Genomic DNA, 21,357 nt, shown 5'->3' on the forward strand with positions numbered 1-21,357 from the left:
ATTTGGCATCCATTCACAAAGTGCCTTTGTGGGAGTTATGGGATCCAGCACCATATGTGAAAGGACCCAGGAGGTGTCTCATCTTGCCATGCATCTGGTAACAGGCACACAGATCTCAGTTCTGGCTCTGGACCCAGTAGGATCCAAGAAACAGCTCTAGGCCCTCTCAGCCACAGTCCAGGAAACTCTGGGAAACACTGTTTTAGACAGTCACCCAGAGGTGAAAGAACTTTTGTGGAAGTCCAAGTTTCAAGCAGAATGGTAGAGAAAAATAACACAAGTCTGGATGCACTGGGAGGGTAGGAACTGTTTGACTACTCACATCACCTTACCCCAAGGCAGCACAGTTTATGCCTAGAAAAGATCCTGGCCCATGATTTCTCCCAGGAAAGTGCATACCTGAGCAACCAGGTTCCCCAGTACTAAATTGTGAACTGCATGACTGGAGGTGGGGAGGGGGAAGAGGCTGGGAGAATGGCAGATAGGACTCTCAAAAGGGATTAAAGGAACATGGATCCTACTAAATGTCTCATGGGGCACCATCAAGAAGCCCACCCATAAGCCTGACTGTAAGTTGGGCATCCTCCAACTACCCATGAGGCATTTCAGCACTCCATGGGCCTTACACACACCATCAACCTGTGGCCAGTTCCTTGGTCACATTCCTGATGGTGAGTGAACACATGCAGAAAGACTTGCTGGCCCAAATCTGTAGGCCATGAGAGACCACAAATTTGAGCTGCAGTGCCATCTTTGGGAAAATAAAAGGGAGGCTGTCAGCACTTGGCCTTGTGTTTTGCAGGATGAGAACAAGGCATACAAGATTAAGAATTGTGTCATAAGAAGGAACAATAAGTGCTGAGCAGTGCATCCACAGAAGATCTGAGAAATTGTCAGAATCTCTAACACGGCTGATTGAAAGTAGTTTGGGAAGAAGTAACTGCTACTTCAAATGTGAAGATAACAACACAAAACTTCAAGGAAACATGACGCCACCAAAGAATTACAATAATCTTCCAGTAACCCATCCCAAAGACATGGAGATATAGGACTTACTCAATAAAGAATTTAAACGGCTATTTTAAGGAAACTCAATGTGCTGCAAGAAAACACAGAAAGACAAGTCAATTAAATCAGGAAAACTATACTACATGAATAAAACAAGAAGTTTAACAAAATGATAGAAATCATAAAATAGAGCCACAAGAAATTCTGGAGCTGAATAATAAAATGAATGAATTAAAAATATAATAGAGAACATCAACATCAGAATGGATCAAGCAGAATAAAGAATCTAAGACAGACAGTTTCAAGGGTTTTGAAACTATCCAGCCAGAGGAGAACAAAGAAAACAAATTTAAAAGAATGAAGAAAGGTACATGATCTATGTGATGTCATCAAAAGAAATAATTTGTGAATTATTAGAGTTCCTGAAGTTATGAGACAGAGAGCTTATTTGAAGAAATAATGGCTGAGAACTTTCTGACTATGGAGAGAGATACGGATATCCAAGTTCATGAAGCTCAAAGGTCATCAAACAACTCCACTGAAGATTTCCTCTTTAAGATTTATTATAATAAACTTGTCAAAACTCAAAGAGAAAAATCTTAAAAGAAGCAAGAGAAAAGAAGCTTATAACTTAAAAGGGACTTCTTAAAAGGCTATCAGTGGATTTCTTAGCACCCTTTGAGAGAGTGAGATGATAATACAAAGTGCTCATAGAAAAAAAAAAAATTCCCAAACAAGAATACTCTATTCAACAAAGTTATCCTTCAGAAATGAAGGAGAGATAAAAGATTTCCCCACACAAACAAAGCCAAGGGAGTTGATCACCACCAGATCTGCCTCACAAGAAATGTAGAAAGAAGTTCTTCAAGCTGAAATGAAAGGATTCTAATTGGTAATATGAAAACATACAACATACTGGGGTAAACGTAAGTATATAGTCAAATTCAGAATACTCTAATACTGTAATATGGCAGTGTGTTAACCACTTAAATTTAGTATAAATGCTAAAGGAAAAGAGTATTACAAATAACCATAGCTAAAATAACTTGTTAATGAATATAAAATATGAAAAGTAAATTATGAATTAAAAAACAAAGTGAAAGTCATTCAGTTGTGTCTGACTCTTTGTGGACTGTATAGTCCATGGAATCTTCCAGGCCAGCATACTGGAGTGGGTAGCCTTTCCCTTCTCCAGGGGATCTTCCCAACCCAGGGACCGAACCCAGGTCTCTCGGATTCTTTACCAGCTGAGCCACGAGGGAAGCTCTTTTTTTGTTTTTGGTTTTTTTGCTTTTGTTCAAAAACAAAAGGGGGAGTAAAAGGGTAGAGTTGTTGCTGCTGCTGCTGCTGCTAAGTCACTTCAGTCGTGTCTGTGCAACCCCAAAGACGGCAGCCCACTAGGCTCGCCCGTCCCCGGGATTCTCCAGGCAAGAACACTGGAGTGGGTTGCCATTTCCTTCTCCAGTGCATGAAAGTGAAAAGTAAAAGTGAAGTCGCTCAGTCATGTCCGACTCTTAGCGACCCCATGGACTGTAGCCCACCAGGCTCCTCCGTCCATGGGATTTTCCAGGCAAGAGTACTGGAGTGGGTTCCCATTGCCTTCTCCGAGAGTTGTTATATACAATCAAAGTTATCAGCATATAATAGACAGTTATACCTACAAGATGTTTTATGTAAGCTTCATGATAACAACAAAGCAAACACAAAAACCTACAATAGATTCACAAAAGATAAAGAGAAGACAATCAAAGCATACTATTGCAGAAAATCATCAATTCACAAAGGCAGGCAGTAGGAGAGGGAGAAATGAACAAGAAAACTATAAAACAGTCAGAAAACAGTTAACAGGGTATTAGTAAATCCTTACCTATTAATATTTACTTCAAATGTAAATGAATTAAGTTCTCCAATCCAAAGACATAGAGCAGATCAATGGATTAAAAAAAAAGAAGGGACCAAACTACATGCTGCCTATAAAAGACTCACTTTAGTTTATGGTCACACATAGGAAAAAACGAAGGGATGAAAAAGATATTCCATGCAAGTAGATATCAAAAGACAAGAGGAGTAGTTATTCTTTTACCAGATAAAACAGGCTATAGTTCAAAAACCATATCAAGAGACAAGGCATGTCATTATATAATGTTAAAGGGATTAACTCATAAAGAAAATATAACAGTCATAAATATATATGCAGGCAACATCAGAGCACCTAAATATATCAAGTAAATATTAGAATCGAATCGCCAGTCTATGTCCAATGCAGGATACAGCATGCTTGGGGCTGGTGCATGGGGATGACCCAGAGAGATGTTATGGGGAGGGAGGTGGGAGGGGGGTTCATGTTTGGGAATGCATGTACACCCGTGGTGGATTCATGTCAATGTATGACAAAACCAATACAGTATTGTAAAGTAAAATAAAGTAAAAATAAAAATTTAATAAAAAATTCGAAAGATGAAATAGACAACAGCATAGCAATAATGAGGGACATCAATAGCTCACTTACAACAGTGGGTATATCATCCAGACAAAAATATAACAAGGAAATGTTGGTCTTGAACTATACCAAATGAACCTAACAGACATACAGAACATTTCATCCACTAGAATCAGAATACATATTCTCAAGCACACATGAAATACTCTTGAGGATATATCATATGATAGGTTACAAGATAAGTCTTAGCAGATTTAAGAACATCAAAGTCATACCAAGTACATTTTCCAACTACAAGGTTATTAAACTAGGAATCAGTAACAAGAGGAAAACTAGAAAATTCAGAAACACATAGAGATTAAACAAAGCACTTCTAAACAACCAATGAGTCAAAGAAGACATCAAAAGGGAAATCAAAAAACTATCCTGAAACAAATAAAAATGGAAACACAGCATTCTAAAACAAATGGCCAACAAGTACACAAAACATGTTCAGCATCACTAATCATCAGGGAAATGCAAATCCATACCAAAATGAGATATCACCTCACACCTGTTAAAATGGCTATTATCAAAAAGAAAAGGGATAAGTGTTGGCAAGGATGTGGAGAACAGGGAACGCTTGTGCAGTGTTGGTCAGAAGGCAGACTGATCCAGCAACTACACAAAATGGTATGGAGGTTTCTTAAAATTGAAAAAAGAACCATCGTAAGATCTAGTAATCCCACTTTGGGGTATATCCAAAGGAAAAGAAATCAGGATCTCAAAGGAATATGTGTATTCCCATGTTCACTGTATTATGTACAATAGCTGAGATACGAAAACAAGTTTCGCTCTACAGATAAATGGATAAAGATGTGGTACATACATGCAATCGAATATTATTCAGCCAAAAGAAAGAAGGAAATGCTGCCATTTGTGACACTGATGGACCTTGTGGGCCCTATGCTAAGTGAAATAAGTCAGACAGAGAAAGGCAAATACCATATGATATCACTTTTATGTATAATCTAAAAAGGCCAACTTCATAGAGACAGAGTAGAATGGTGGTTGCCATGGGCTGGGAGGCGGGTGCAGGAAATGGGGAGATGTTGAGTAAGGGTACAAACTTGCAGTCATAAGATATATAAGTTCTGTGGATGTAATGTATAGCATGGTGACTATAGCTAACAATACTGTATTATATACTTAAAAATCGCTAAGAAGTAAATCTTAAATGTTCTCACCACGTAAAAGAAATTATAATTACATGAGTGATAAAAAAGAATGAAATTCTGCCATTTGCAACAACATGGATTTTGGGACATTATGCTAAGTGAAATAAGTCAGACAGAGAAAGATAAATACTGTATATGTGTGCATGCTAAAGTTGGTTCAGTTCTGTCTGACTCTTTGCAACCCCATGGACTGTAGCCCACCAGGCTCCTCTGTCCACGGGATTCTCTAGGCATGAATACTGGAGTGGGTTGCCATGCCCTCCTCCAGGGGCTCTTCCCGACTCAGGGATCGAACCCATGTCTCTTATATCTCCTGCATTGGCCGACAGGTTCTTTACCACTATTGCCACCTGGGAAGCCCATGAGATCAGTTATATATGGAATTTTAAAAAATTCAACAAACTAGTGAATATAATAAAAAGGAGGGATTTTCCTGGTAGTCCAGTGGCTAAGAGTCCATGATGCCAATGCAGGGGGCCTGGGTTCAAACCCTGATCAGGGAACTAGATCTCCCATGCTGCAACTAAACATCCTGCATGCCACAACTAAGAGTTTCCATGCCACAACTAAGAGTTTCCATGCCAAAACTAAGAATTCATATGCCACAACTAAAGATCCCACATGCTACAATTAAGAGCCCGCATGCCACAACCAAGAGTTTGCATGCTGAAACAGAGTTCACATGCTGCAACTAAAGATCCCACATGCCGCAATGAAGAACGAGTGAAGCCAAATAAATAAAGAATAAACTAATGGTTACCAGTGGGAAGAGGAAAAGGTAAAGGGCTACAAGTATATATTATGCAACACAGAAAGTCACAGCTAATATTTTATAATGACTATAAATGAAGCATAACCATTAAAAATTGTGTAAGTCCCTATATTGTACACCTATAACATATAATACTGTATAGCAACTATACTTCAATAATAATGAGGGCAAGAGGAAATTTTTACAGGGGATGGGCAATTTATGGCATAAATTGTGACAGATTCATGGATGTATAATTACCTCCAAACTCATCACATCACGTACATTAAATACATACAGCTTCATAATAAATAAATGTTTAGTATATAATAAATAATAAAGTAGTTTAAAAACACAAATGTATCACAGATCTAAATGTAAAAGTTATAACAATAAAGCATTTAGAGGAACACATAGGAGAATATGTTCATAATTTAGATGTAGGCAAAGTTTCCTTATATAATAGGAAGAAAGTTAATAACCATAAGTGAAAAAATGATAAATCAGACTTTATCAAAATTAAAAACTTCTATTCACGAAAAGATAGTTAAGAAAATTAATAGGCAAAATAAAGACTGGAAGAAAACATTCATAAAATATATATATCAACAAAAGACTGGCAACAGAAAATATAAAAAGCATCTACCTACAACTCTACAAAAAAGACTGAAAATGATTTTTAAATGGCCAAACATTTGGAAAAAAACACTTCACAAAATAAAATATATGAAAAATAAATAATCACAAAGAAAAGTGCTAAGGAGATGTAAAATAAAAACTACATCACCACAAGACTAGATAAAAATTAAAACAATAATACCAAGTGTTGGTGAAGATGAGGAACAACCAGGACTTTCACATAGTAGTGGTGGGAATGCTAAATGCTACAACCACTTTGGGAAAAGCTCTAGTTGTTTCTATTCAAACTAATCACACACAAAATCACCATATTACCTACTAATCCTAAACCCTAGAAATTTATCCAAGAGAAATGAGAAAATATTCCCATATAAAGAGTTATTAAAAATGCAGTTTTATTCAAAATAGCAAAAACTAGAATTTCCAGGTGTCCATTAATAGAATTAATAACCAAACTATAGCATATTCACTCTGGAGAAGGCAATGGCACCCCACTCCAGTACTCTTGCCTGGAAAATCCCATGGACAGAGGAGCTTGGTGGGCTACAGTCCATGGGGTCGCTGAGAGTTGGACACTACTCAGTAACTTCACTTTCACTTTTCACTTTCATGCACTGGAGAAGGAAATGGCAACCCACTCCAGTGTTCTTGCCTGGAGAATCCCAGGGATGGCGGAGCCTGGTGGGGTGCTGTTTATGGGGTCACACAGAGTCGGACACGACTGAAGCGACTTAGCAGCAGCAGCAGCATATTGACTCAGTAGAATACCACTCAGCAATAAGACAGAACAGATTACTGAGACATACAATGATGAAAATGAATCTCAAAAACAATGCTACGTGAAAGAAGCTTTCCACAAAAGTACATGTCAGAGGACACTGTTTACATAAAGTCATAGAAGAGGCAACAATATGGCATAAGAAGTTTAGAAGAGGGGTTAAGTGTGGCAGAAATTAACTGGGAAGGAGTATGAGGGAGCTTTCCAGGGAGATGGTAATGTCCTCTATCTTGATATATTAGTATACACACTTACAAAGGGTCAGCAAGTGTACACTTGAGATGTGTGCACTCATTGTATATAAAACGTACAACATAAGGAAAGTTTGTAAAAATATTCAACTCTAGTTAATGATACGCACGTTAAAATATTCAGGGGACACACACAGATGTCTTGAAAACATGTTAAAAATAAGACAGACTGAAGGATAGATAAGAGGGATAAAAAAGGACAGATACGTGATAAAACAAGTGTAGCGAGATGTGAATGGGAAAACCAACACTGTGTAACTTTCTTGCATGCTTGAAAATGTTCATAATAAAATATTAGGGGAATTCCTTGGTGGCCTACAGTTAGGATTCCAGCTTTTCATTGCCATGACCTGGGTTCAATCCATGGTTGTAGAACTGAGATCCCACAAGCTGTGTGGTACAGCCAAAAAAAAAAAAAAAATAGGGTGAAGGCAGGGAGTAATGAAAGAGAAAATAAAAAAATGAAGAGACAGTACAGACTCATAAAGAAGAATCATCAGTGAAGGAGACAGATACGGAAAGCATGACATCCTGAAAACCACTTAGAAACGACATTTCAGAGGAAGGAATTGCCAATGGTCTATGGCACAGGTTCTGAAAATCCAAAGAGTATTTAAACAGGCCCACTCAATGTGGCTGTAAGAGGGGTGTGAGTAAAGGAGAGTAAAAGCCACAGCAAAGTCAAGGGAGAGAACACTATTGGTGAGGAAGCAGAGACAGTAAATAACAACTCTTAGGAAGCTTGGCTGAAGGAGACTAGAGGCCGGGCAGCAGCTGGAGAGGATGTGGGTGCTGATGCGCTGGACAACACTAGAGCACGTGTCTGTGTGGGCGGCAATGACTCAGCAGAAAATCAAGGGATGTCAGGGCTACCCTGAAAACGTGTGCTTAACTCAACTCCCAGTACCTGTAAATGTGAACTCATATAGAATAAGGTCTTTGCAGATATAATCTAGTTAAAACATGAGACTGTGCTAGATTAGGGTGGGCCCCAGCCCAATGACCAGTCTATCCCTATAAGAAAAGGGAAGGATAAAAAGAGGAATTGGACACAGATACACAGAGACCAGAAAAATCTTTATGACAGACAGTGGAGGCAGAAACTGAAGTGATGCATCTACCAGCCAAGGACTGCCAAGGACTGCCAGCCACCAGCAGAAACTGGGAAGAAGACAGGAAGAATTCTCCCCTAGAGCCTCAGAGAGAGCATAGCTCTGCACACACTGTGATTCAGAAGCTGCCATAGCTGGCAGAGAGTAAGTTGTTGTTCTTTTAGGCCACTAAGTTTGTAGCACTTTGTTAGGGCAGCCCTGGGAAACTAATAATACAGGGGAGAATAATGGTGAATAGAAGCAGGTGATAAGAACAGAAGAGATGTCCTTGAGGTGATGCGGAACCATTTTCAAGATACCAAAGGAGGGGATAGCCTTTGTGAGGATCAGGGCCACTCTCTTCCATTGAAATGAGTATAGCATCATTCATAGAGGACCTCGACAAATTAGGGGTTTACCCAGAAGCTTTGGACAATAAAGAATGCTTCAAAGAGCTTTGTAATAGCTTCTCTGTCTCTTTAACTAGCACACAATATGTAGCTTGCATATTAAATCTTCAAGTCTTCCTCAAACAAGAACCAACCCATGAAACAAATACAGCAACTCTCTGCCTTCCAAAAGGAGTCTGAGAACAAAGAGCAAGTCTTACCAACACGAATAGAACCAGATGCTCAGCCAATGTTTGTCAAAACAAAACACAACAACCAGACACAAAGCCTGGTTATCCAAATTCAGGAAGCTCTTTACCTTGAGCTGCTGCTGGAGCTCACTGTTCAGACGGGCCAGCACGGCATTTGCCTCTTTATTTTTGCGGATAGCAGTTTGAATAGCCTTCTTCTGTTTGGAAGACTGCCTACAAAAAAGTACAGACAGTTCAGTGACACAGAACGTAGAGGTCCAGATCCCTGTGGGTCAGAACTCTCTGATTCACGAGAAGTGCTAAGCTAACAAGGGGCTAACATCACAGAGCTCCAAAAACAAAATCATATATTCATAGGCAGGCAGGCACATACCAAAGGAAATAAGTTTCTTGGGATGAATTATTTAAACATGAAGCAGTTTCCATTTTACAACTTGAAGAAAAGCTGTGAATTGGGCCTTTTCAAACATGTTTTGTTCCATTTATCCAAAGGCATTTAATAAGCATTTCTTCCTGACAAACGACATTAAGTGGAATACCCTTTTTCTGCAATCATTAATGGCATTTCAAAGACCCGCAGGTGGCCCTGTGGGCAAGTCTGAAGGCAAAGAATAGAAAAACATTCTCTTCAGTAAAAATCCTACATTAACTTAGTCAACTCTCTTTTATTTCTTTATTATTAGGCATGAATGCCTAAGTATGTTTGTGTGTGAGTGTGTGTGTGCAAGTGCATACACCAACATACATCTGTGGCACTTGAGAAAAACACAAAATTGTTTTAATACCAGTCTTTCCAAAATAAGTCAACAGTAAATTCACAGAACAGGTTTAACTAAGGTGACCACACAAGCCCCACCTGGCCCATTACAGTCTTTGCTTACACTGCCTGACTGGCCCTAATTTTTCTTAGCAACTACTTTCCCCCTCAAAACCGTTAACGTGGTTGTAGAACCTACAGCCTTATATCCCACAGCAAGAAATAAAACTGAATCCTCAGAGCAAAAGGACCACCTAAGTTCCCCCAGAGAAACAAACATGTTTGTGATCCCTGGGAGCCAGAGCAACTAAACTAGAAAGCATTGTGGCCTCTGGAGAGAGCTGGTGGCGGTACACTGAGAATGTATACTATACTAGCTGCTCTATTCACTTGTATAAGGCATACTCCCTATCCAACAAGTTTAAACATTAGTTTTTTACCCATAAATAGGCAAGGAAGAAGCTCCAAAATATACTTTTTACAAGATACAGACTGGATTCTGGTTTTAGGACAAGACAGAGAAGATGCATTTCTCTCTATTCCTCCCACTAAATACAGTAAAACACTGGACACAATATACAGAATAATATAAGATGACTCTGCAAAGTAGAGTGAAGAAGGCAAACCAGCTAGGGAACTTGGTACCCAAGGAAAGAATAGCCATGAACTACCTGGGTTTTCTTTTTCACTTCATATGTATCTCATAAATGCCAATGAGAGCAGACAATAAAAAGCCTCCCCAAAATTCTGCTCTATCTAGCCAAAGGACTAGGAAAGGAGCAGCCCAGCAAGACAGAAATTAGATATAATATTCCTCCTGAATACAGATGTAAAATCTTTAATAAAATATTATCAAACAGAATTCAGCAATATAAAAAAGAATTATAAATCATGACCAAGAGAAGTTTATTCCAGGGAAGCAAGACTGATTCAATACTCAAAAACAATCAATATAATTCATTACTTTAACAGGTGAAAAAGAGAATCACATGATCAGATAAACTAATATACATCTTTATAATTTTATTTATAAAGACTCATTGAAATTCTTAGATATACCACAACATATATAGAACTTACATGCTGAAAATATACAACACAAATGAAAGAAATAAATTGGATCTAAGTAAATGGAGAAATATATGATCATTGATTGAAAAACTCAATACAGTAAAGGTGTCAGTTCTTCCCAGATTGACATAAAGGTTTAACATAATTCCCATGGAAATCCCAGCAAGATCTTTGCAGCTCAAGACAAAAGTATTCTAAAATTAAATGGAAAGTCAAAGGAATTGGAATAGCTAAACAATTTTGAAAAATACCAAGTGGGAAAAACAGAAGACTTATTATATAGCTATAGTATCAAGTGGTAAAGTAATAAAGATAGCAATCAAGACTGTGTGGTATTGGCAGAGTGAAAGACACATAGATCATTAGAACAGAATAAAGAACCCAGAAAGAGATTCACACTAGTACAGATTATGTATTTTTGACAGACGAGGAAAAGCAAGTCAATGGAAAAAGAACAGCCTTTTCAATGAAAGTGCTGAAACAATTCAACATCCATAGTCAAAAAATGAATCTGGACCCAAATCTCAAACTTCATATAAAAATTAACACAAAATGGATCACCAACCTAAATGTAAAGTGTAATATTATAAAATTTTTAGAAGAAAATGTAAGAGAAAATCATCAGGACCTAGAGCTTGGTGAACAGATTTTAGAGGTGAAAAGAAAAGCACAATCCATAAAAGGAAAAGAAATCAGTAAGTTGAGACTTCATCAAAAATTTCAAACTTTTGCTCTACAAAAGACTCTTTTAAGAGAATGAAAAGATAACCCACAGACTGAGAGAAAACATTTGCAAACCACAGATGTAACAACTGATCTGTATTTAGAATATACGAAGAACTCTCAAAACTCAATGTTAAAAAACAATTCAATTAGAAAATGGGCAAACGTGATGAAGAGACATGTAACCAAAGAGGACACGTGATGGCAAATACATGAAAAGATGCTCTAGCTATTAGGGAAATGCAAATTAACACCACCGTGGGATAGCGCTACACACCTATTAGAACAGCTAAATTTAAAAACTAGTGACAGAATCAAACGCTAGTGAGGATGTGGAGACACTGAACCGCATACACTGGTGGTGGGAAGATAAAATGGTACAGTCATTTTGGGAAACAACTTGGCAGTTTCTTTAAAAACTAAATATACATTTAGCACATAACCCAACAATCACACTCCTAGACATTTACTACAGAGAAATGAAAACATATGTATACGCAAGAACCTGTACACAGATGCTCACAACAGCTTTGTTTGTAATACTCGATAACTAGACACAAACAAAAGGTTTCTGAATAGGTGAATGGCTAAACAGACTGTGATACATACATAGTGTAGAATATTTCTTAGCAGTATTGATTTACACAACTTAGACAGATGTCAAGGGCATTATGCTGAGTGAAAACAAGCAAAGCTTAAAAGGTCACATGCTGTGTGATTCTATGTGTATAACATTCTGAAAATGACAAAATTATAGAGACAGGAAACTGATCAGTGGTTACCACAGGTAAAGAGTAGAAAAGAGGATGAAGTGGGGTGACTCCTGTATCTTGATTACAGTGGTAGTTACAAGACATACAAATGTGATAAAATGGCATAGAACTATACATATATACTGTCCCAACATCAATTTCCTGTTTTTTATATTTTACTATGGTAGGTAAAACGTAACCATTTAGAGAAGCTACATGAAAGATACATAAGACTTCTTTGTACTATTTTTTAATCTTCTATGAATCCATAATTACTATAAAATAAAAAGTTTTATGAAAATACATCTTGATCAGAGCTGGATGCCTCTACTTAAACAACTACCACGTTAAGTGTGCTAGCTTATAACAGTTTGCCCTTCCCTGGGAATTGTCTCCATCCCCTTCCCCTCCTCTGTAGGGATAGGCCCCAGGCAGACAGTCCTATTTGTTCTATGAAACACTCAGCTCTGTTTTCACACTTGAACAGATGCTAGCCTGTGCTAAGCTTACCAGAATCTCTCTCCCAGGGATGTGGGTCCCAGTTAAGAGTTTGGTTTAGCCTGGGCCCTGCACAGTGAGAATGTAATATCTGGAGCCGAAGGTGGTTGAGAAGATTTCACAGATAAAAATGTCAGAAAATAGAGACGAATCAGGAGGAAGGCCAATAGAAATATGGTCCTCTCCCCCAATCCATCCATGTCCCTGGGTTCAATGAGTAACCCCTGTATTCTTATAATAAGGAACACAGTTTTGCTACCTCAAGTTGCTCTTTATGTTTTGTCACCAAATGAGCCCTGCATAATGCAAACACAGGATCCAGCTTCAAAAACCTCTCAAAAGTTCAGTAAAGTCATCCAACTTGCATCACCATTTAAGACCTGCTTCTAGAGTCTGTCTAGGTTCTCCTAACCTTGTTTCTCACTGTTCCAGGCTGGGCTGTAACTGGCCTGGTTTCCAAGGAGGAAAATAAGGGAGAAACAGTGAGGTGTTTCTTTTACCTGCTGCTGTTGTTCATCAGGCAATCTCTCAGTTTAGAACTGTACACTGCGAGACTTGTACATTGAAGGTTATGTGGCAGACTGTCCTCCAATCACATTCTTGTGCCTTTCTGTTTTCAGTAGCATCTCCTCCTCAATTTGAGCTAGGCACACGGCCATACAACTAGAAACTAGCCGCATTTCTGTGTCTTCTTTGCAAGTAGGTGAGGCCATATGGCTAAGTCTAGGTGAAAGGTATCCAAGAGAAATGATGATGTCCTTAAAAGTAACTTATTTCTCTCCATTTGTTCCTTTCCCCTTTCTGGGACCTGGAACATGAACATGTTAGAGGTGAGCCACCTCCAAACCCTATGGATAAAGGCAACCTTCACAGGATCTGAAACAAGATGACAGAAGGGACCCGGGTTCTGGACAGGTATGCTTCTGGACCACTCACCAACTCAGACTTCTACATAAGAAAAAAGTCAGTTTCTTTGTTATTTGAGTGACTGTTACCTCATTTTTTTCAATCAGCTGAACCACTGTTTGAAGGAATATAAACTGGGATCTCTAGATAAGAAAAATCTTCTTAGCCTTCACCCTTGACCCTGCTTTCTCCTATGGAATTCTGAGTACAGCTTCTAAGAAGTGAGTTTTTATTGCCTTTTCTCTTCTTGGAAATGGTAGGTTTCCATTAGAGATGCCAATCATCAATCCCACAGATATTCATTCCACTGTTGACAAACATGAAGAGAGAAGAGAAACAGAATCCCAACCACACCAAGAACTTGATGCAGGCAAGCAGACTCTGCCACACAAGCTCCCTGGAATGCCCTGGGGTGCCACAGGATACTTCCTGGGGTTCCAGAGAAGAGCTTAGGCCACAGAAGCTGGCACAGGTTTGGTCACAGTATTGCCACACAACACCCTCTAGTTCTAAACTGTTCAAGCAATTCTATTTTCCCAAAATCCATCCTTAGCAGATACATAAAATACGGGAAAAAACAATCAAGCCAAATTATTTCTAAGAAAACCCCACTTCTGTCCTTATAGGCAGTTCATTAATGACTACACAATCTAAGAGCTGTTTATTACTTATAACCTGGACTCAGCAGCTCACTTGGAGAGAATATTTTATTAGTTCCTCTCTCCTATATGGAGTAGACAGTGATGGTATCTGAAGCAGAATTTGTTTCTTATTAATAGGTCAGTTCTAATGTTAATTTCCCCAAAAGCTAATGACCATTTTGCAACTTGTTTTGTGACTCTTCTCAATTTTCCCAAAGATGGTATATAATAACAACTACTCTAAATGCACTGGAGAGAGATTAACTTACTACAAACCTTAGATGTTTAAGGGCATCAGAGCTTAATTCTCTCCCAGAACCCTAACCAATAAAGGGCTATACAGACTAACCATTATGTGTCTGGCTGTCCTCTCTCCAGGTCTTAGAAAATTATGAGTGTTAAGTTGCTCCTTATCACTCTCAAATGAACTGGTCTGGGACCTGAAATAAGTCTTACACAGCTCCCTTATGGCAAAGTTTAGATACATGACATTTATAGCACTATTTGTGTTGCTGGTGGGTGCTAGCCTCTCTTACCCTGACCCCGTGAGCTCACATAACTAGTGAAAGAATATCATGGTGAGGGATGGTGACTGAACAAGCAGACAAAACAAACACCACTTTTCAACAAATGCTGCTGGGACAACTGGAAATCCATATGCAAAAGAATGAAACTGGACCCCTTCATCACACTGTACAGAAAAATGAATTCAAAATAGACCATAGGGGTCAATATAAGAGCTAAAACTATAAAGCTTGTAGATGCAAACACAGGAACTAATCATGAACTTGATATGGGCAATGGTTTCTTAGATATGAAAGCAAAAGCACAAGGGACAAAAGAAAAACATTAGATAAATTAAACTTGATCAAACTTAAAAATATTGTGCTTCAAATAGTGTCATTATGAAAGGAAAAAGACAATGCACAGAACAGGGGAAAATATTTGCAAATCATATATATGACAAGGGATTTATATCCAGAGTATATAAAGACCTCATTATTCAAAAATAGAAAGATAAGTAATCCAAGGATAAATGGGCAAAAAATATAAGCAGACATTTTCCCAAAGAAGTTATGCACATGGCCAATAAGCACATGTAAAGATGCTCAACATCACTGTTCATTAAGAAAATAAAAATCAAAACCATGAGACACCATTTCACACCCACTAAGATGGCTATGATAAAAACCCTAAAAATCAAATAACAAGTGTTGGTAAGGAAGAGGAAAATCTGGAACCCTCATACTTTACTGGTAGGATTGTAAAATGCAATAGACACTGCCACTCTGGAAAACAGTGTGGAAGGTCCTCAAACTGTTAAACATAAAGCTAACATCAGTCCAGTCCAGTAGGAGTTGCTCAGTCATGCTTGACTCTTTGCAACCCCAGGGACTGCAGCCTACCAGGCTCCTCTGTCCGTGGAATTCTCCAGGTAAGAATACTGGAGTAGGTTGCCATTTTCTTCTCCAGGGGATCTTCCTGACGCAGGGATCGAACCCAGGGCTCCTGCACTGCAGGTAAATTCTTTACCATCTGAGACACCAGGGAAGCCCAAAGTTACCAAATGACCCAGCAATGACCCGGCAATTTGATTCCTAGGTATAAATACTCAAGGCAAATGGAAATATCAGTCCACACAAAAATCTGCACATAAATATTCACAGCATCATTATTCTTATTAGCTGCAAAGTGGAAACAACCCAAATGTCCATCAGCTGATGAATGGGTAAATAAAATGTGGTATATCCATATAATGGAACATTAATCAGCAGTTTTAAAAAATTAAGTTCTGACTTATTATACAACATGGATGAACCTTAAAAACATGATACTAAGTAAAAGAAGACAGTCACAAAAGGCCATATGCTATATGATTCCATTTAAATGAAATAGCCAGAATAGGCAAATCTATAAAGACAGAAAGTATTGCTAGATAATGGTTGCCTGGAATGTGGGAGTGGAAAGTGACTGCTAATGGGCACAGAATCTCTTTTTAGGGGCAATGAAAATGTTCTACAATTAGACTGTCATGATGAGTGTACAACTATATAAATATACTAAAAACCACCGAAGTGTACATTTACCAGAGTGAATTGGATGCTACATGAAACACATCTAAATAAGGTTGCTTTTTTAAAAAAGATGAAAAAAAAAAAGACAAAGATTTCTGCTTGAACTCCACCAGTGGCCCTCCCATCTACTTTGGAGGATGTCATAGCCACCACTCAGTTGTCACATAGCCAGAAATGATGTGAAGTACAGATTACAGTGAAAAGTTGGGGAGAACATCAAAGAAAGTTTACACGTCTGTATCTCTAAGATCCATCCTCTAGACTGGAGGGTGGCTGGAAGATGGCCAAAGCTCTCAGGGACCATTAAGGACAAAATATACTTCCTTGATGCACTAATACCACTAGGGAACTGTCCATTTGGGGAAAAAACAAACAAACAAAAGCTATCACCTAAAGAAGAGTGCTGCACAGATTCAGAATGAGGATTGACTTCATCAGCAAGCTGCACCCACAGAACCTGTTACTTTTCTTCCCATAACAGTGTAAGCAGGAGAAACTCTGCAGCAGACCCTGAGACCTGTAAGGAACGGTGTTATGACACATCCCAAGCATCTGTGTTAGTGACTAGTCAGGCTCACTTGAAGTCACACATAGCAGCAGGTTTCTGCCCTCAATTTCTGCCCTCACTCAATTTCACTGAGGCAAGTGATGGTTCTTAAAGTCAAAGTCTTCTGGAGAAGGATGGCTTGTCCAGACGATGGTTTTTTTGGTCCCTGGCCATGTCCACAGGTGTCCCTACCCTCTATTCAGCTACAGAAAGATATCTTAAAGGCTCTGCATGTGACCATTCTGTGCTGAGATGCTTAACAACAGAATCTCTTCAGGGGAATGAAAAGAAATCACATACTGCATCTACTCAAAGTCGGGTCTGAGGGTCTTGAAGCTGGTCACATGCATCAGGGGGACATGAGATAAGACAGGTAAAGAGGGGAACTGTCATTTATAGTACTGTCTTCTTCCCAGGAAAACACAGGCCAAAACAAGCAAGAAGGGTGGGAAGGAAAGGAAGAGGAGAGAGGAGGGGAAGGAAATCAAACCAATCTGAAATACACCCCAGCCTGTGATTCACACGCCCCTTGAGAGGTTGTCTTATCGCTTAGAAATCCTCTTTCTACATGACTGGGAGACTGTAATACTATCACAGAAATGAGTAAGGCAAGACTATAACCATTAAAATCACACCAGTCCAAGGGGCTGAGTGTAAACATAAGTTTACATTTACATATGTATATGCAGATTTAAAATGAAAGTTCTGTTCATCTGTGTCTCTTTTACTGTCTCGCATACAGGGTTATCATTACCATCTTTCTAAATTCCATATATATGTGTTAGTATACTACATTGGTGTTTTTCTTTCTGGCTTACTTTACTCTCTATAATCGCTCCAGTTTCATCCACCTCATTAGAACTGATTCAAATGTATTCTTTTTAATGGCTGAGTAATACTCCATTGCGTATATGTACCACAGCTTTCTTATCCATTCATCTGCTGATGGACATCTAGGTTGCTTCCATGTCCCTGGCTATTATAAGCAGTGCTGTGATGAACATTGGGGTACACATGTCTCTTTCACTTCTGGTTTCCTCGGTGTGTATGCCCAGCAGTGGGATTGCTGGGTCATAAGGCAGTTCAATTTCCAGTTTTTTAAGGAATCGCCACACTGTTCTCCATAGTGGCTGTACTAGTTTGCATTCCCACCAACAGTGTAAGAGGGTTCCCTTTTCTCCACACCCTCTCCAGCATTTATTGCTTGTAGACTTTTGGATCACAGCCATTCTGACTGGTGTGAAATGGTATCTCATTGTGGTCTTGATTTGCATTTCTCTGATAATGAGTGATGTTGAGCATCTTTTCATGTGTTTGTTAGCCATCTGTACGTCTTCTTTGGAGAAATGTCTATTTAGTTCTTTGGACCAATACAGCATACTAACACATATATATGGAATTTAGAAAGATGGTAATGATAACCCTGTATGCGAGACAGTAAAAGAGACATAGATGTATAGAACAGACTTTTAGACTCTGTGGGAGAGGGAGAGGGTGGGATGATTTGGGAGAAGGGCATTGAAACATGTGTACTATCATGTAAGAAACAAATCGCCAGTCTAGGTTTGATACAGGATACAGGATGCTTGGGGCTGGTGCACTGGAATGACCCAGAGAGATGATATGGGGAGAGAGGTGGGAGGGGGGTTCAGGATTGGGAACTCATGTACACCCGTGGTGGATTCATGTCAATGTATGGCAAAACCCATACAGTATTGTAAAGTAAAATAAAAATAAATTAATAAATAAATAAATTTTTTTAAAAAAGACAGTTGTGACTATGTGCTCATTTATCTGTTCTACTTACTTTTGGACTGCTGGATGGGTTTTCACAGTTGCTACAGAAGCTGGCCCGCTTACAGTGGTAGAAGGCTCTTGATTTTCTGTAGCTTGATTTTCAGGTCGGAATTTCCTACGGATGGGCTTTGATGGGGGCTGAGAATATGCTATCTCCTGTAGATTAAAAAAAAAAAAGTTAAACAAGTAAATGTCACTCATCTTGTCAATGCCCTTATGTTCCTTCTGGCCTGTCCCCACGGTCAGTCATGTACTCTATTCAAACTCCACATCCAAGGACATGTGGCTGATTTGTGGCTTGGCAAGACCTGGAGGGACCATCAGATTCCAGGGGCCTTTCCTTCCTTTTTTTTTTTTCCCATGTTTGCAGCCTATTACCTTTTTGTTACCTAGAAGGACACAGGAATCAGTTGCCCTCTTTACCTCCTCTCCTTTCTTTTTTAAATGCTGTGTGCATCTCACATCATGAGGCCTTTCCTTACCAAAGACAAAATTCTCTCTTGCCTTACTTTGGGGCTTTGGGGAATATGTTCTAAATAAGTTCTAAGTTTTAAAGTTTGTAGAGGTCTTCATCACAAACTCCTCCTTCTCCTACATCAAGCCAAGCTGGTGAGCCACTGTGTCTTCTGGAAGGAGGCCGCTGGCTTGCTTTCTTGGAGGCCCTACCCCATCTGTCCTCCCAAGCATAGGCACATGCTCTGTGATGGGAGGAGGGCCTGAGAAAGTAGGGCAGAAGAGAGGAGGGGGAGAAGCTGAATGGAGAGCATGGTGAGTGAGTGAGCAAATGCACTGGGACTCGGTGACACAGTGGGCAAGGGTAAACTGCGGCACAAAGACTAGAAAGGGGAGACCACCCAGGCCCCCTAGGCACTCCTCGAGGTTTAGTAGGGTGCAGGGCTCTGCTAAGGGCCCTCCCCATTGCTCCTCTTGGTCTTGCCAAAAGCAAGGCCATCATATTTAGATTAGAGGTTGAAGATGGAAGTACAAACTGTCAGAGACATCAAGGTGGAGCCCAGGAATCATCAGGACCCTAATCTTCACAAAGAACCCAGATTCAAGGAAATCTGGATCATAAACATTCATGTCAGGGCATGAAAACTTTAAAACAGTCTATGGGTTAATAGAGGCAAGCAGCCTAGGGGAGGGGTCACAAGGCCATCACAGTAATGCCTTCATGCTGGCCTTACCTTCTTTGTTGGACTACTTTCTGCAGCTTGAGAGGGGGCCCTGTTCAACTGGGGATGTACCTCGGCCTCAGATGCTTGTTCAGACTGTAGCAAAACATCACAGAAAGGAAAAAAAAGCAAAAACATATCCACCTAAATATGTAGTAAAGAGAGCTTAGGAAAATAGTTACTAACGGGAGACAGCCAAGGATGGTCAAGTCTGGCAATCCTTGAGAAAACTTTCTCTAGACTCTGCTATTCCCTCCCATCTCTCCTCCCAGAACTGTTCAATCTTAGGAAAAGGAGTAAGAGGAATGTCTTCTATAATTGGATGTATGTATTGCTAAAAACTAATGCTCTGAAAGTGCAAACTAAAAATAACAAGGCACAGTGGAAAAGTAGGGGAAAGAAACTACAATTTCAACTCAAGCACTAAGAAAAACAATAATTATAATAAAAAGCACTGACATTTTTATATCCAATTTCTGATAAAGAAACACTAGTAGATATGACTGTTTACCTTTAAAAAAAAAAGGGAGAAGGGTAAGCATAATGGAGGGAGAAAACAGAAGGATTCTGGCTGCTGAGGGATATGGAGTCTGTGAATAAAAACACAAAGACTGGGGAGGAATGGCCCCAAAGGCCTGTAAGACAGTGGGGCCACACAGCCCGGTGGCAGAGCCCAGGGAGCAGGGACACCCTGTGCAGCTCCCTCTCTCCCAGGCTTGCTACATTTGGCGCTGCTAGAGTCCTTGGTTTTCAGCAGCTATTAGCCAGTGATGCAAAATGTTAACATGTGAACCAATAGGACCCCCACGTTATTAGTCCTCTATAAACTCACAAGCTAATCTGCATCACAGAAACACATTGCAGCACACAAGCTGTGGCCTGAGCACACCCACTTCATCGCTAACTGGGCCCTCTCCAAGCTCTAGTGGTGGCTCGCTTCTTCCTTCCTCTGACCCTACTCTCCACCTCTCCTGCCAACTGCCCTCAGCACATCCCAGCTGCCTCTAGTCTTCAGAGACCAATGTCCAGCTCGGCACTCTCGTCTCCATTTGTAAAGCTCCTGTGCCTAGCATCTGATGAGCCACAGCGTCCTACTTGGAATCATTCTCTCTTCCTGTTATGGCTCATCTTATCCCTCAGATATGGGGTTTGGGGTTCTCCTTTTCCCATCACTGTTGACTCTTTCCCAGAGTAAGGCCATCTGCTCCTACACTTCCACTGCCTGCCCTGGATTCTTGGTGCCCAACGCACTCCCACTCCCTGCCTCTTCAAAACCCATGATGCAGGCACTCAACATGCCTGATTTCTAGTTCCAAGTTTTTCTTATAGCTTTCTCCTTTTGATGAAGGCTAACTGTATTATTACCATTGCTGTTACTATTATTAATAAATGTATACTATGAACCACCAAAACCTTGCTATGTATCACATGTTGCTCTGGATGTTTTGCATGGATTATTGCATTCATCATCACAGCCCTAGGAAGCAGAGGGGAAATAGAGGATCTAGAAGGCAAGGAATTCACCCAAGATCATACAAATAGCAGAGTGTGAAGCCAGGCTTCAGGTCCCAAAACTGGGCTGTGACCATTATGCTATATAGCTTCCAGCACTCTTGGGCCTGAGTGTTATTCACTCAAG

At 39.7% G+C, this 21,357-nt stretch overlaps 1 protein-coding gene across 7 annotated transcripts in view; it reads right to left on the bottom strand.

Moving 5' to 3' along the window:
• The window catches only part of REPS2 (RALBP1 associated Eps domain containing 2), a 174,082-nt gene that overhangs the window by 13,069 nt on the left and 139,656 nt on the right, over window positions 1-21,357 (bottom strand). For 5 of the 7 annotated variants that reach the window (XM_018043963.1, XM_018043959.1, XM_018043960.1 and 2 more), the window contains 3 exons: window positions 19,731-19,814; window positions 18,554-18,699; window positions 8,884-8,989 (listed from right to left, as the gene is read on the bottom strand). In XM_018043963.1, the coding sequence (XP_017899452.1) occupies window positions 8,884-8,989; window positions 18,554-18,699; window positions 19,731-19,814 (336 nt within the window). The remainder of the gene's footprint in view (window positions 1-8,883; window positions 8,990-18,553; window positions 18,700-19,730; window positions 19,815-21,357) is intronic. The other 2 variants (XM_018043964.1, XM_018043961.1) reach the window with 1 other exon arrangement.

Source organism: Capra hircus (assembly GCF_001704415.2).
Source record: "Capra hircus breed San Clemente chromosome X unlocalized genomic scaffold, ASM170441v1, whole genome shotgun sequence".
In the NCBI taxonomy this organism is placed as follows: domain Eukaryota; kingdom Metazoa; phylum Chordata; class Mammalia; order Artiodactyla; family Bovidae; genus Capra; species Capra hircus.